We start from the raw sequence: 14430 nt of genomic DNA, 5'->3' as shown, positions 1-14430 counted from the left end.
TACGGACCATGGCGATTGGAGAAGTACGGCCACAGGAACAAGATGAACGAGATCAACCTTCTTCCTCAACTATGGTGCATCCCCCAACCGAAGATGACGAACAGGTACCTCAAGTGGAGGCGCTTGATCAAGGGGGAGCACAAGATGATCAAGTGATGGAGGAAGAAGCGCAACCGGCACCTCCAACCCAAGTTCGAGTGATGATTCAAAGGGATCATCCCGTCGATCAAATTCTGGGTGACATTAGCAAGGGAGTAACTACTCGATCTCGATTAGTTAATTTTTGTGAGCATTACTCCTTTGTCTCTTCTATTGAGCCTTTCAGGGTAGAGGAGGCCTTGCTAGATCCGGATTGGGTATTGGCCATGCAGGAGGAGCTCAACAACTTCAAGCGCAATGAAGTTTGGACACTGGTGCCTCGTCCGAAGCAAAATGTTGTGGGAACCAAGTGGGTGTTCCACAACAAACAGGACGAGCACGGGGTGGTGACGAGGAACAAGGCTCGACTTGTGGCAAAAGGTTATGCCCAAGTCGCAGGTTTGGACTTTGAGGAGACTTTCGCTCCTGTGGCTAGGCTAGAGTCCATTCGTATCTTGCTAGCATATGCCGCTCACCATTCTTTCAGGTTGTACCAAATGGATGTGAAGAGCGCTTTCCTCAACGGGCCAATCAAGGAGGAAGTGTACGTGGAGCAACCCCCTGGCTTCGAGGATGAACGGTACCCCGACCATGTGTGTAAGCTCTCTAAGGCGCTCTATGGACTTAAGCAAGCCCCAAGAGCATGGTATGAATGCCTTAGAGACTTTTTACTTGCTAATGCTTTCAAGGTTGGGAAGGCCGATCCAACTCTTTTTACAAAGACATGTGATGGTGATTTGTTTGTGTGCCAAATTTATGTCGATGACATAATATTTGGTTCTACTAACCAAAAGTCTTGTGAAGAGTTTAGCAGGGTGATGACGCAGAAATTCGAGATGTCGATGATGGGCAAGTTGAACTACTTCCTTGGGTTCCAAGTGAAGCAACTCAAGGACGGCACCTTCATCTCCCAAACGAAGTACACGCAAGATCTGCTAAAGCGGTTTGGGATGAAGGACGCCAAGCCCGCAAAGACTCCGATGGGGACCGACGGACACACCGACCTCAACAAAGGAGGTAAGTCCGTTGATCAAAAAGCATACCGGTCAATGATAGGTTCTTTGCTTTACTTATGTGCTAGTAGACCGGATATCATGCTTAGCGTATGCATGTGTGCTAGATTTCAATCCAATCCTAAGGAGTGTCACTTAGTGGCGGTGAAGCGAATTCTTAGATATTTGGTTGCTACGCCTTGCTTCGGGCTCTGGTATCCAAAGGGTTCTACCTTTGACTTAGTTGGATACTCAGACTCCGACTATGCTGGATGTAAGGTCGATAGGAAGAGTACATCGGGGACGTGCCAATTCTTAGGAAGGTCCCTGGTGTCATGGAACTCTAAGAAACAAACATCCGTTGCCCTATCCACCGCTGAGGCCGAGTACGTTGCCGCAGGTCAGTGTTGCGCGCAACTACTTTGGATGAGGCAAACCCTCCGGGACTTTGGCTACAATCTGAGCAAAGTCCCACTCCTATGTGACAATGAGAGTGCTATCCGCATGGTGGAGAATCCTGTTGAGCACAGCCGCACAAAGCACATAGACATCCGGCATCACTTTTTGAGAGACCACCAGCAAAAGGGAGATATCGAAGTGTTTCATGTTAGCACCGAGAACCAGCTAGCCGATATCTTCACTAAGCCTCTAGATGAGAAGACCTTTTGCAGGTTGCGTAGTGAGCTAAATGTCATAGATTCGCGGAACCTGGATTGAATTGTAGCATACATGTACTTATGCTTTTGATCATGTTACTTTTTGCATTTTGTTGCTTATTATGGTGCTCAAGTTGTACAAACACTCCCCGGACCTCACAAGTCCGTTGCAAAGTGATGCACATGTTTAGGGGGAGATGTGTTACAACTTGACCCTTTGAGACTAACCATGTGCTTGAGTTTGATAATTTAGTCTCGAAGGAGGATTGAAAGGGAAAAGGTGGACTTGGACCATGAAAGACTTCCACTGCACTCCGATGAGAGGGTAACTAATTCCAAGTTCATCTCATGAAATCTTATTGCCATATGCTCTTAATTGAAGACTTTGGTGAGGCAATGGGGTTAAAAGGCCAAGATTGATCCCGTTTTGGTGCTTCATGCCAAAGGGGGAGAAAATAAAGGCCAAAGTGATAAATGGATCAGCTACCACTTGAGAGATTTTGAAAATAGTAGAATAGAGTTTTTGTGAGTTTTTGTTTTGTCAAAAGCTTTTATTGTCTCTTATTGTCTCTATTGTCAAAAGTGGGCTTCTTGTGGGGAGAAGTGTTGATCATGGGAAATAGGGGGAGTTTTTTGAAATCTTTGATCAATCTCTTTTGGAATGACTCTCTTTATGCCTCAACATGTGTGTTTGACATAGAAATTGAGATTTGAGCTTGATTTGCAAAAACAAACCAAGTGGTGGCAAAGGATGATCCATATATGTCAAAATTGAGTCAACATCAATTTGAATTTTATTTGAAGTGATTTCGCACTTGTTCTAGTTGCTTTATGTTGTGTTGGCATAAATCACCAAAAAGGGGGAGATTGAAAGGGAAATGTGCCCTTGGGCCATTTCTAAGTATTTTGGTGATTGAGTGCCAACTCAAGTGCTTAAAATGTGAATTTATGCAATGGATGAACAAAGTGCAAATCAAGAGCAAAGGTATGTTTCTAAGACTTAGTACATTGGTTTTGTGTACTAATATATTTGTCTAAGTGTTAGAAACAGAAAGAAGAAGAGAAGAGACGACTTGGCTGTGTACAGCCAAGGGGCTGTTTCGGTCTGGGGCACCGGACTGTCCGGTGGTGCACCGGACAGTGTCCGGTGCACCAGGCTGCCTCGGCCGACCAGGCCGCTCTCGGGAATTCGTCGACGGCGTACGGCTAAAATTCACCGGACTGTCCGGTGTGCACCGGACTGTCCGGTGAGCCAACGGTCGGCCGGGCCAACGGTCGGCCGCGCGATCGGCGCGCGACACGTGGCCGAGCCAACGGTCGGAATGGGGCACCGGACCGTCCGGTGTGCACCGGACATGTCCGGTGCGCCAACGGCGCCCGGATCTGCAACCGACTGCAACGGTCGGATGCGCTGTTTATGGAAATAAATCGGGCACCGGACAGTGTCCGGTGTGCACCGGACTGTCCGGTGCGCTCGACGACAGAAGGCAAGGATAGCCTTCCAGATGTGTTCTCAACGGCTCCTAGCTGCCTTGGGGCTATAAAAGGGACCCCTAGGCGCATGGAGGAGGACACCAAGCATTCCTACAACACTCCTAAGCACCAAGACATCGATCTCGCGCATTTGTTTCATTGTGATAGCATATAGAGCTCTTGTGGAGTTGTGAACTCTTTGAGTTGTGTTGCGAGCTCTTGTTGCGACTTGTGTGCGTGCTGTTGCTCTGATCTTTTGAAGTCTTGTGTGTGTTGCTCATCCCCTTCCTTACTCTGTGATTCTTTGTGAACATCAAAAGTGTAAGGGCGAGAGGCTCCAAGTTGTGGAGATTCCTCGCAAACGGGATAAGAAAAGAAAAGCATAACACTGTGGTATTCAAGTTGATCATTGGATCACTTGAGAGGAGTTGAGTGCAACTCTCGTCCGTTGGGACGCCACAACGTGGAGTAGGCAAGTATTTGTGCTTGGCCGAACCACGGGATAAACCACTGTGTCTTCTCTGTGTTTGATCTTTTGTGGTTATCGTATTGTGCAAGACCTTCTCTAGCCACTTGGCATTATTACTCTAACTCTTAACAAGTTTTTGTGGCTATAAGTTTAAGTTTTACAGGATCACCTATTCACCCCCCCTCTAGGTGCTCTCATCTCCCAGCAAGACGAACGACTTGGCGCGTCGCGCCAACCGCCGAGCTTCGGCTCAGTCGGGGGGTAGCTCTCCTCGGTGGAGATATTGTAGGTACGGGGTCTGCCAGTTTCGATTAGGCGTGACCCCGCTTCGCTCCTCCTCGACGCGCAGTGCCTCACCCTCGGGGGCCGAGGGTACCTCGAGCCGAGCCGGGGGTGCCTCGGACTGAGCCGAGGGTACCTCGGGCTGGGCCGAGGGTGCCTCGGGCTCGGGCGTGTCATCGATCTTGACGGAGGGTTGATGCAGGTCTCGGGAGAAGACGTCCGGGGGAACCGTTGTTCGCCCCGAGGCTATTTTAGCCAGCTCGTCCGCAGTCTCGTTGTAGCGCCGGGCGATGTGGTTGAGCTCGAGCCCGTAGAACTTGTCTTCCAGGCGCCGAACCTCATCGCAGTAGGCCTCCATCTTCGGGTCGCGGCAGTGGGAGTTCTTCATGACTTGGTCGATGACGAGCTGTGAGTCACCGCGAGCGTCGAGGCGTCGGACCCCTAGCTCGATGGCGATGCGCATCCCGTTGACCAGAGCCTCGTACTCAGCCACATTGTTGGACGCCGGAAAATGGAGGCGTAGCACGTAGCGTAGGTGCTTCCCGAGGGGCGAGATGAAGAGTAGGCCTGCGCCGGCTCCTGTCTTCATCAGCGACCCGTCGAAGAACATGGTCCAGAGTTCTGGCTGGATCAGAACTGTTGGGAGCTAGGTGTCGATCCATTCAGCCACGAAGTCCGCCAAGACCTGGGACTTGATGGCCTTCCGAGGGGCGAACGAGATTGTTTCGCCCATGATCTCCACCGCCCACTTTGCGATTCTACCCGAGGCCTCTCGGCACTGGATGATCTCCCCCAGGGGGAAGGATGACACCACAGTTACCGGATGAGACTCGAAGTAGTGTCGCAACTTCCGCCGCGTCAGGATCACCGCGTATAGCAGCTTCTGAACTTGTGGGTAGCGGATCTTGGTCTCGGACAGTACCTCGCTGATGAAGTAGACTGGCCTCTGGACGGGCAATGCATGCCCCTGTTCTCGTCTCTCAACTACAATCGCGGCGCTAACCACCTGAGTGGTTGCGGCGACGTAGATCAAGAGGGCTTCTCCGGCGGTGGGGGGCACCAAGATGGGCGCGTTCGTGAGGAGCGCCTTCAGGTTCCCGAGGGCTTCCTCGGCCTCAGGGGTCCAAGTGAAGCACTCGGCCTTCCTTAAGAGGCGGTACAGAGGCAGACCTCTTTCGCCGAGGCGCGAGATGAAGCGGCTCAGAGCCGCAAGACATCCCGTGACTCTCTGTACGCCTTTCAAGTCCTTGATGGGCCCCATGCTGGTGATGGCCGCGATCTTCTCCGGGTTGGCTTCGATGCCCCGCTCAGAGACGATGAACCCCAAGAACATGCCTCGGGGTACCCTGAAGACACACTTTTCGGGATTGAGCTTCACGCCTTTCGTCTTGAGACATCGAAATGTCACTTCAAGGTCGGAAAGGAGGTCAGAGGCTTTCCTCGTCTTGACTACGATGTCATCGACGTAGGCCTCGACCGTCCGGCCAATGTGTTCGCCGAACACATGGTTCATGCACCGCTGGTACGTCGCACCCGCATTCCTCAAGCCGAACGGCATGGTGACAAAGCAGTACATGCCGAAGGGTGTGATGAAAGAGGTCGCGAGCTGGTCGGACTCTTTCATCCTAATTTGGTGATACCCTGAGTAGGCATCGAGGAAAGACAGGGTTTCGCACTCAGCAGTGGAATCCACGATTTGATCGATGCGAGGCAGAGGGTAGGGAACCTTCAGACATGCTTTGTTTAGACCAGTGTAATCTACACACATCCGCCATTTCCCTCCTTTCTTTCTCACAAGCACAGGGTTGGCAAGCCATTCGGGATGAAATACCTCTTTGATGAACCCTGCCGCCATTAGCTTGTGGATCTCCTCGCCTATGGCTCTGCGCTTTTCTTCGTCGAATCGGCGCAGAGGCTGCTTCACGGGTCGGGCTCCAGCTCGGATATCCAGCGAGTGCTCGGCGACATCCCTCGGTATGCCGGGCATGTCCAAGAGACTCCACGCGAAAACGTCGGCGTTTGCGCGGAGAAAGTCGACGAGCACTGCTTCCTATTTGGGATCGAGCTCGGAGCCAATCCGGATCTGCTTGGAGGCGTCGCTGCTGGGGTCGAGGGGGACAGACTTAACCGTCTCCGCTGGCTCGAAGTTGCCGGCGTGGCGCTTCACGTCTGGCACCTCCTTAGAGAGGCTCTCCAGGTCGGCGATGAGGGCCTCGGATTCGGCGAGGGCCTCGGCGTACTCCACGCACTCCACGTCACATTCGAACGCGTGTCGGTACGTGGGGCCGACGGTGATGACCCCGTTGGGGCCCGGCATCATGAGCTTGAGGTAGGTGTAGTTGGGGACGGCCATGAACTTCGCGTAGCATGGCCTCCCAAATACTGCGTGGTAGGTTCCTCGGAACCCGACCACCTCGAACGTGAGGGTCTCCCTTCGGAAGTTGGAGGGTGTTCCGAAGCAGACGGGAAGGTCGAGTTGTCCGAGGGGCTGGACGCGCTTCCCGAGGATGATCCCGTGGAAAAGCGCAGCGCCTGCCCGGACTGAGGATAGATCAACACGCAGGAGCCCGAGGGTCTCGGCGTAGATGATGTTGAGGCTGCTGCCTCCGTCCATGAGGACCTTGGTGAGTCTGACGTCGCCGATGATGGGGTCGACAATGAGCGGGTATTTCCCTGGGCTCGGCACGTGGTCGGGGTGGTCGGCTTGGTCGAAGGTGATGGGCTTGTCGGACCAGTTTAGGTAGACTGGCGCCGCCACCTTTACCGAACAGACCTCTCGACGCTCTTGCTTGCGGTGCCGAGCCGAGGCGTTCGTCGCTTGCCCACCGTATATCATGAAGCAGTCGCGGACCTCGGGGAACTCTCCTGTCTGGTGTTCTTCCTTCTTGTCGTCGTCGCGAGCCCTGCCACTCTCCGCGGGTGGCCCAGTCCTGTGGAAGTGGCGCCGAAGCATGACGCACTCCTCAAGGGTGTGCTTGACGGGCCCCTGATGATAGGGGCACGGCTTCTTGAGCATCTTGTCGAAGAGGTTGGCACCTCCGGGGGGTTTCCGAGGGTTCTTGTACTCGGCGACGGCGACAAGGTCCGCGTCGGCGGCGTCGCGTTTCGCTTGCGACTTCTTCTTGCTTTTCTTCCTAGCGCCGCGCTGAGTTGACCAGAAGGTTGTAGCAACGAGACACACGCATGAACAGGAACGAGTGCATATATATGCATGCGCTAGCTAGCTGAGACAAATGCCAAATGGTTGCACACATATTCACAGCACGATTTCTTCAGACGACACACTCGATGTGCCGTAGGAAAGGCAGGCCGGCCTGTCCATGGTTGTTGGCCCGTAGGCTCTTTGAATTTTTCGTTCAGGCTACATCACTTGTAATAAGCGTTTCCTTTTGGTAGAGGGCATATATAGATCGAGGCTGAATCTATGTCTGGTCATATATGTTTTCATCTCATGAAAATGCTTTTGAAAAGTGCCAGAATACAAATCGCCCATGGGTATATATATACTAGTATGACCAATTAAAATTCACAGAAAATGCAAATAGTAGCCTAGTGTACAATCAAAACTCCATCACGCATTCAACCGACCTTGTGAAATTATCATTCTGAAAGAATGTTTTCCCCCTGAGTTGTCATGCATAATTGAAACAAAGGTTGTTAAAATCAGATCCTTTGGGATCGTGTACAAATTTTCCATGGGATCAATAAAAAAAGAGCAGATCTAGAGTCATAGCATCCCACATGAGTGGAGTCTAAGAAATAGATAAATCGGGATACATGTTTTTTCCCCGCAAAATACGGAGAGACTCATCAAACACATGATCCGGTGACTCAGACCGTTCCCACCGCTGCACCAAGACTTGCCCCTACTTCCCATATGATTAATATACTATGAAATTTAGGATACATGACCGGAATAGTATCATTTTAGCTTGGTAGGATTATTGTAGTGTTGTAAGACATAAGATTCTAAGATCACGTCCAGGGTCCTAACAACCTTGATTGACCACATTTTTTGTTCCCAAAAAATGATAACCTTTCATTAATATTTCCATCAGGTACCTAGCATTGTGAAATATATGTTACCAAACATTGTTTGGTGATACCCCTCCATCCCAAAACAGTACTGTAAAAGTTCTAGGTTTGGGACGAGTAAAACTTTCTTTAGTTTGAACGGGTTTATAGAAAATTATATCCATATTTATATCTTCCACTAAATTTACTTTCAAAATATATTTTACAATTAATCTAATGATATTTATTTATTTGGTATCGTAAATGTTAGTATTTTGTGTAGATTTGGTCAAATTTAATTTAGTCTGTAACTTCTCAGAAGGTGAGAATTGTATGTTTTTTTTGCGTACAGAGGAAGTACTACGAAATTAGACAATCAGCATACAAAAAAAATCTATCAGTAACCCACTAGATTTCCACACCAGGAGCATGCAGATTCTTCTGGCAGGGAGGAGGCGGTAAAAGAAAGTATAGGCTTGCTAGATGGAATGTTGTTTGTCAACCCAAAGCGATAGGTGGTTTAGGTGTCTCTAATCTGGCTGTTAAAAACATTAGCTTACTCGGCAAATGGCTCTTCAAATTATTCAATGAGGATGTGATGTGGCAACAATTACTTAAAAATAAATACCTAAGAGTTAAATCCCTTACTCAAATATCTAGAAGACCGGGTGATTCTCATTTCTGGTCAGGTTTAATGAATACTAAGGATCAATTTCTCAGATGGGGGCGCTTCGAAGCGAGGAATGGTCAAACTATCAGATTTTGGAAGGATAAATGGCTAACCAGTCGGCCTCTTTGTGAGCAATTTCCGAATCTATTTAATATAGTGCGGAATAAATCAGCATTAGTGGTAGACGTTTTTTCAGCTACGAATCTTAATTTATCTTTTCGCCGAATAATTAGGGGGATTAAATTGATGGAATGGCACAACATGTTAAACTTGCTATCTAATGTTACTTTGAATCTGTCTAGCGACAAATTTGTTTGGGATGGTCATAAGAATGGAATTTTCTCAGTCCAATCTATGTACCATTGTTTGATGAATAATCCCAACAACGAACGGAATAAAAAGCTCTGGAAACTTAAGCTCCCCTTGAAAATAAAAGTTTTTTTGTAGAATTTATGTCGGGGAGCGATCCTTACTAAAGATAACCTAGCCAAAAGACGCTGGAAAGGCAGCTTGACTTGTAGCTTTTGCAACCAAAATGAGAGTATTCATCATCTCTTTTTTGACTGCTATATGGCCAACAACATATGGAGATTAATTTACTATGCCTTAAAGATAGACAGGCCCGTTAGCATTAATCACATTATTGGGTCTTGGGGAAGCAATATGAGTCCAGGATACAAAAAATTATTACTCTCTGGAATCTCAGCTTTATTTTGGTCTATTTGGCTTAGTCGAAATGAAGTTGCTTTTAATCATAAACCAATACCATCAATTCTGCAGGTCATTTTCAGAGGTACTTACTGGTTCAGATTCTGGAGACTTCTACAGAAGGAGGAATCACATCAACAAATCCTCGATGTCTGTCAAGCATTGGAAGCGGTGGCGATGGAAGTCTTTGCAAATCATGGATGGCGCTCAAATGCAAGAATTGAGGATGGCTAGAGTTACCTACATTCTCGTGATTTTGCTTCTTTAAGTTAGTTTCATTTTCTATGCAACGTTTCTCGGATGTAATAATTGTCTTGTGTTGGCTGTACGCATTACCATGCTAAAGCCGGAACTCATGTTTCCATTATCAAAAAAAAGGAGCATGCACTAGATTTGAACAGAAAAAATGGATATATTCAGTTTGACAGTGCTTACTAATTATTGGCTCGATCATCAGAGGCCAAGGAGGTACGGTGACGGTGTTCCTTTAACTGGACGATGCAGCTAGATTCATATACAAGCAAGCACGAATTAATTGCTCTACATTGGTACAATTTTTTTAGTTCAAAGCTTTAAACTTCATAATTTGTGGTTTTCAGTTGCCAGCTGTGGTCAGGCTTTAAAAATGACCACTTTGCATATGGGTACATCCAGGAGCTACTACCGGTGCACCCACAGCAACTGCCGCGTGAAGAAGCGCGTGGAGAGACTGTCGGAGGACTGCCGCATGGTGATCACCACCTACGAGGGCCGCCACACGCACTCCCCCTGCAGCGATGACGCCGACGCCGACGCCGCCGGCGACCACACTGGCAGCTGCGCTCTCACGTCGCTCTAGAGAGAGACCGATGCGGGCGTGCAAAGGTTAATAATCCAGCTACCGTACTGTGCATGGCTGCATGCAGTTGCAATGCATGGATCGGTCGATCGATCGAGCAGCTGTGTGTAGTGCCCAGCCCAGTAATGTGCATAGCTTAATTTGTGCACCTGACTGCCACCTCTATATATATATATATATATATATATATATAGCAGATATAACGGGAGCCCTGGGCTTCGGATATTAAAGAAAGCCCAGGGCAGTTTCGAGGTCTGGTCGCTGAGACAGGCGCGCCTGTGTTTAACGTGGGGCTGAGAGGCGGCATGCAGGACAGACGGCGCCGTTACGCGGTTGTTTGAATGGTAAGAGAATGACGCGGAATTAAAGGGAATAGTTTCCACATGCAAACGTGATTACTGTGATACGTGGGCGCGTAATTTATGGATCTTGCATGGGAAGTAATGCGTGGAAGGTAAAAAAAATGAAGCATAAGATGTTGAAAGATATGGCATAAAACCGAAACGGCATAATAGTTGCATAAACAGTATATATCGTTTGGCGTAAAACGTTGAGTCATTGTACGTAAATTTTTTATTATGAATTTTAGTTTGACAATGATGTCGCCATAATATCGGGACGGTTTTGGAAATAATGGGGAGACCATGTAAACGTGGATGCGGTTACTTTTATAGTATCCGAGATTTACTTTCATTCGAAAAAAAGACCACTAAGCCTGCATAACTAATCGGAGTTGGAGATGACCGGCTCTGGAGAGTCGCCGACGATGGAAGGAGATGGCGTTCGTCTTGATCCAGAGACAGAAGGAGGAGTTGGTGGTAACTCACTGGTGACACCACCTCCTGCTCTAATGGGTCCTGAGATCGCCGAGATGAGCATAGGGGAAGAAGGAGAACAAAGGGTTCGACCTCCTATGTCTAATATTAGCTCCAGGGAGATGGATACGCCACACATACTGCATTCACATGTAAGTCCAATCGCTGTATTTGATTATTGATTTGATTATATTGTTGTGAACATATTCCATGGTACAAACAACAATGACAATGAAATAGCAGGCAAAAAACATTGATCCAACTATAGTGCCAAGGGTAGGGATGACTTTCAAGGATGTGGATGATGCATATAAATTCTATAAAAGGTATGCATATGAAGTTGGATTTCCACAGAGAAGACATTCAGTAAGTGGATAAATTGTTCACGTGAAGGTAAAAGTGCACCAAAATCAAATGATACACCTAGGATGAGGAATAGATCATCGGGGCGTACGCAATGTAAAGCTGGAATAAAATTAAAAAAATATATGATGATGAAAAAAATGGTTGTAGCTGCAAAAATTGAACTGGTAAACTTGGAGCATAACCATGAGTTCATAACTGACGAAGCAGAGAAACAACATTTACGTTGCAACAAAATTAGGGATGTTGAGTTCATAAATTTTGTGGATGCAATGCATGATAGCCGAGTGCCGCAGCATTGCATAGTTGATTTTATATCAGAAATGCATGATGGGCCGGAGAACGTACCGGTAACTGCTCAAGATCTGAAAAACATGTAAGCAATACTTTTTTGTTACATGTGTATATATCAAGAGCCATGAATATTACTATAGTAAATGTGTGTGTAATAATTTTTTGTGCAAACAAATGTAGGAGGGCAGCCAGGAGAAGAGAAAACTGCACAAATGATGTAGCCAAACTTTTGGCTTTCTTTAGAGAATGCAAGAAACAGAATCCACAATTTTTTTTGTGATTTCCAGCTAGACAATGATGGGAAAATAGTGAGTATTGTTTGGTCACACGCAATTATGCAGGGGGAATACGCAGATTATGGTGATGCTGTGACATTTGATACAACACACAAGACAAATATATATGATAAACCACTGGGCATGTTTGTTGGAGCTAACAGCCATCTGCAGTGTACAGTGTTTGGATTTGTTTTGTTGGGAGATGAAACTGTACATACTTTTGAATGGGCTTTCAATTCATTCAAAACATGTATGGGATGCGAGGGTCCAAGAGTTATGCTTACAGGTATGTGATATATAAATTTGTTATGCAAAACAGTGAATTAATTTATTGTGAAAATAACTGAATAATCTGTGAGCAATTGCAGATCAAGATCCTGCAATGCCAATTGCTCTAAGAACTATATTTCCAAAAACAGTTCACAGACTGTGCTTATGGCATGTACAGAACAGATTTATGCCATTCCTAAATGAGATATATGCTAGGTTTGCTGTTAAGGATTTTAAAACAACATTCCAGTCTATTATACATCATCCATTAACTCCTCATGAGTTTGAATGTGCCTGGGAAATGATGCTAAATGAGTTCAATCTTCATGAAGATATGACTCTACGCAAATTATATGAAATAAGAAAAGAATGGATACCTGCATTTTTTTAAAATGACTACTGTGGGGTAATGGTATCTACACAACGAAGTGAGAGCATGAACAGATTAGTGAAGCAATCACATGTAGATGCGAACACCCCACTGCATGAGTTCGCTAAACAAATGATGAAAATGTTGCACAGCAGGAAAATGAAAGAATCAAAGGAGGCATTGGTGAGCAAGGTATGTCGTGCTTGTTAGCAATAACGTTTTGCATACATTTATGTAAATAATTTGTTTAATTATGATAATAATGTGTTATAGGCACCAAGGACAACAGATACATTATATAGGTTCGAAGTGAGAGTCTCTAGAGCATACACCAGAGCTGTTATGAATAGATTTGAGGAATCAATGAAATACGCCACTGCATACAAAATATTAAAGGACCCAGACGAATGTGATAATGAATGGATCGTACAGCATACAAAACGGTCTAATAAAATTGTGTGGGGACAACATCAATTCAAGATAACAGCAGACATAGAAGCTGGGGAGTATACATGTGAGTGCAAACAGTGAATACATACAGGTTTGTACGTATTATGTTGATTAGCATAAAAAATTTGCATACTAAAGAATTTGAGGATTGTAGTACAAATTAATGTATATCTTTGAAATAATGGTTCGTTTTCATGTTTTCAGGTCTATTGTGTGTTCATCTTTTAAGAGCCTTCATGCATCTTCAAGTTGAAAAGATACCTTCAAAGTATATATTGCAAAGGTACACTGTCTCATCAAGAAAAGATGTTCTGTTTGAAAGAATTGATAAGAGCTTCAGGGGGAAGGATGAAGTTACTAAATCATACAGACAGAAAATGTTGTTAACGAAAACAATGAAAGTAGTTCGCCAGGCGTGTATGTCAAAAGCAAGGTACGATAAGGCGATGGATGTGTTGGATGAGCTCGATGTCGTTCTAAGCCGATTAGAGCCAGATATTGGATGTAATGAGTCAACAGATATTAGTGATGATGAGGAAGACAAGGTAATAATATTCCAGATGTTTTTAGTGTTATACTATTTGTAACATAAATTATGCATAGTAACATGTTATTTTGTACCAGGAAGAAGAGTTGAATAAAAATAATGCTGGCGATGGGATGGAAGATGACAATACAATTACATGTCATAATAAGGTATGTAAAAGATAGATATATAAGCTTGCATGAAGTATTGTACATAATGAATATATAAAATCAATGTAATAAGCAAATAATATTTTGTAGGATTCGCATAACACCAGGACTGGATGTGAACATGCGTTAACAATAATAACAACTGGTAACCAGGTACATATTAAAATAATATTGTTCATTTATCTAAAATAAAAATATATATTTATGCTTCATGTAAATGTTGATGTATTTGGGTTGGGCTCTAAAGGAGGACAACATGAGAATTTCACATGAGGTTGGTGATACAAGTTCTCCGTGTCACGTAGCACATGAACAAATGGAACATATTGCTGCATCCTCAGAAGCTAAAAAGGTGAGCATTGATAAATGAGTTTACTGATTGGTATAAATATATGTAAATATGCGTATACTAAATAGTAACTTCTATTATTATGCAGAGGTTGAATTTTAATGTGGATGTTATAAATCTGAGTATGCCGGATCGTGCAAGACCAAAAGGACGGACAATCAAAAATTCAGAAGGTAGGATTATGAGACTAGGTGCGAAAGGAGAGAAAAAGAAGAATAGGAGATGCCATTTGTGTGGAATAGCAGATGGGCATAACAACAGAACATGTTTGTCTGTGGAAGAGAACAGGGCAAGGCTAGCAAAAC

General features: G+C 45.7%; 1 protein-coding gene and 1 long non-coding RNA gene across 2 annotated transcripts; one reads left to right on the top strand and one right to left on the bottom strand.

Moving 5' to 3' along the window:
- Positions 1 to 5730: 5730 nt before the first annotated feature.
- Positions 5731 to 7479, bottom strand: LOC103641910 (uncharacterized). Its single transcript, XM_008665220.1, has one exon. It carries the CDS (start codon positions 7024 to 7026, stop codon positions 6061 to 6063), a length of 966 nt encoding a protein of 321 aa, XP_008663442.1. The 5' UTR covers positions 7027 to 7479; the 3' UTR covers positions 5731 to 6060.
- Positions 7480 to 13699: 6220 nt separating this feature from the next.
- LOC103642859 (uncharacterized) lies at positions 13700 to 14122 on the top strand. The gene is made up of 3 exons (XR_002265583.1): positions 13700 to 13776; positions 13867 to 13929; positions 14024 to 14122. It is a non-coding gene; the product is annotated as an uncharacterized lncRNA (long non-coding RNA).
- Positions 14123 to 14430: the final 308 nt, after the last annotated feature.

Source organism: Zea mays, chromosome 10 (assembly GCF_902167145.1).
Source record: "Zea mays cultivar B73 chromosome 10, Zm-B73-REFERENCE-NAM-5.0, whole genome shotgun sequence".
In the NCBI taxonomy this organism is placed as follows: Eukaryota; Viridiplantae; Streptophyta; class Magnoliopsida; order Poales; family Poaceae; genus Zea; species Zea mays.
This window is presented reverse-complemented; position numbering and strand designations above follow the sequence as displayed.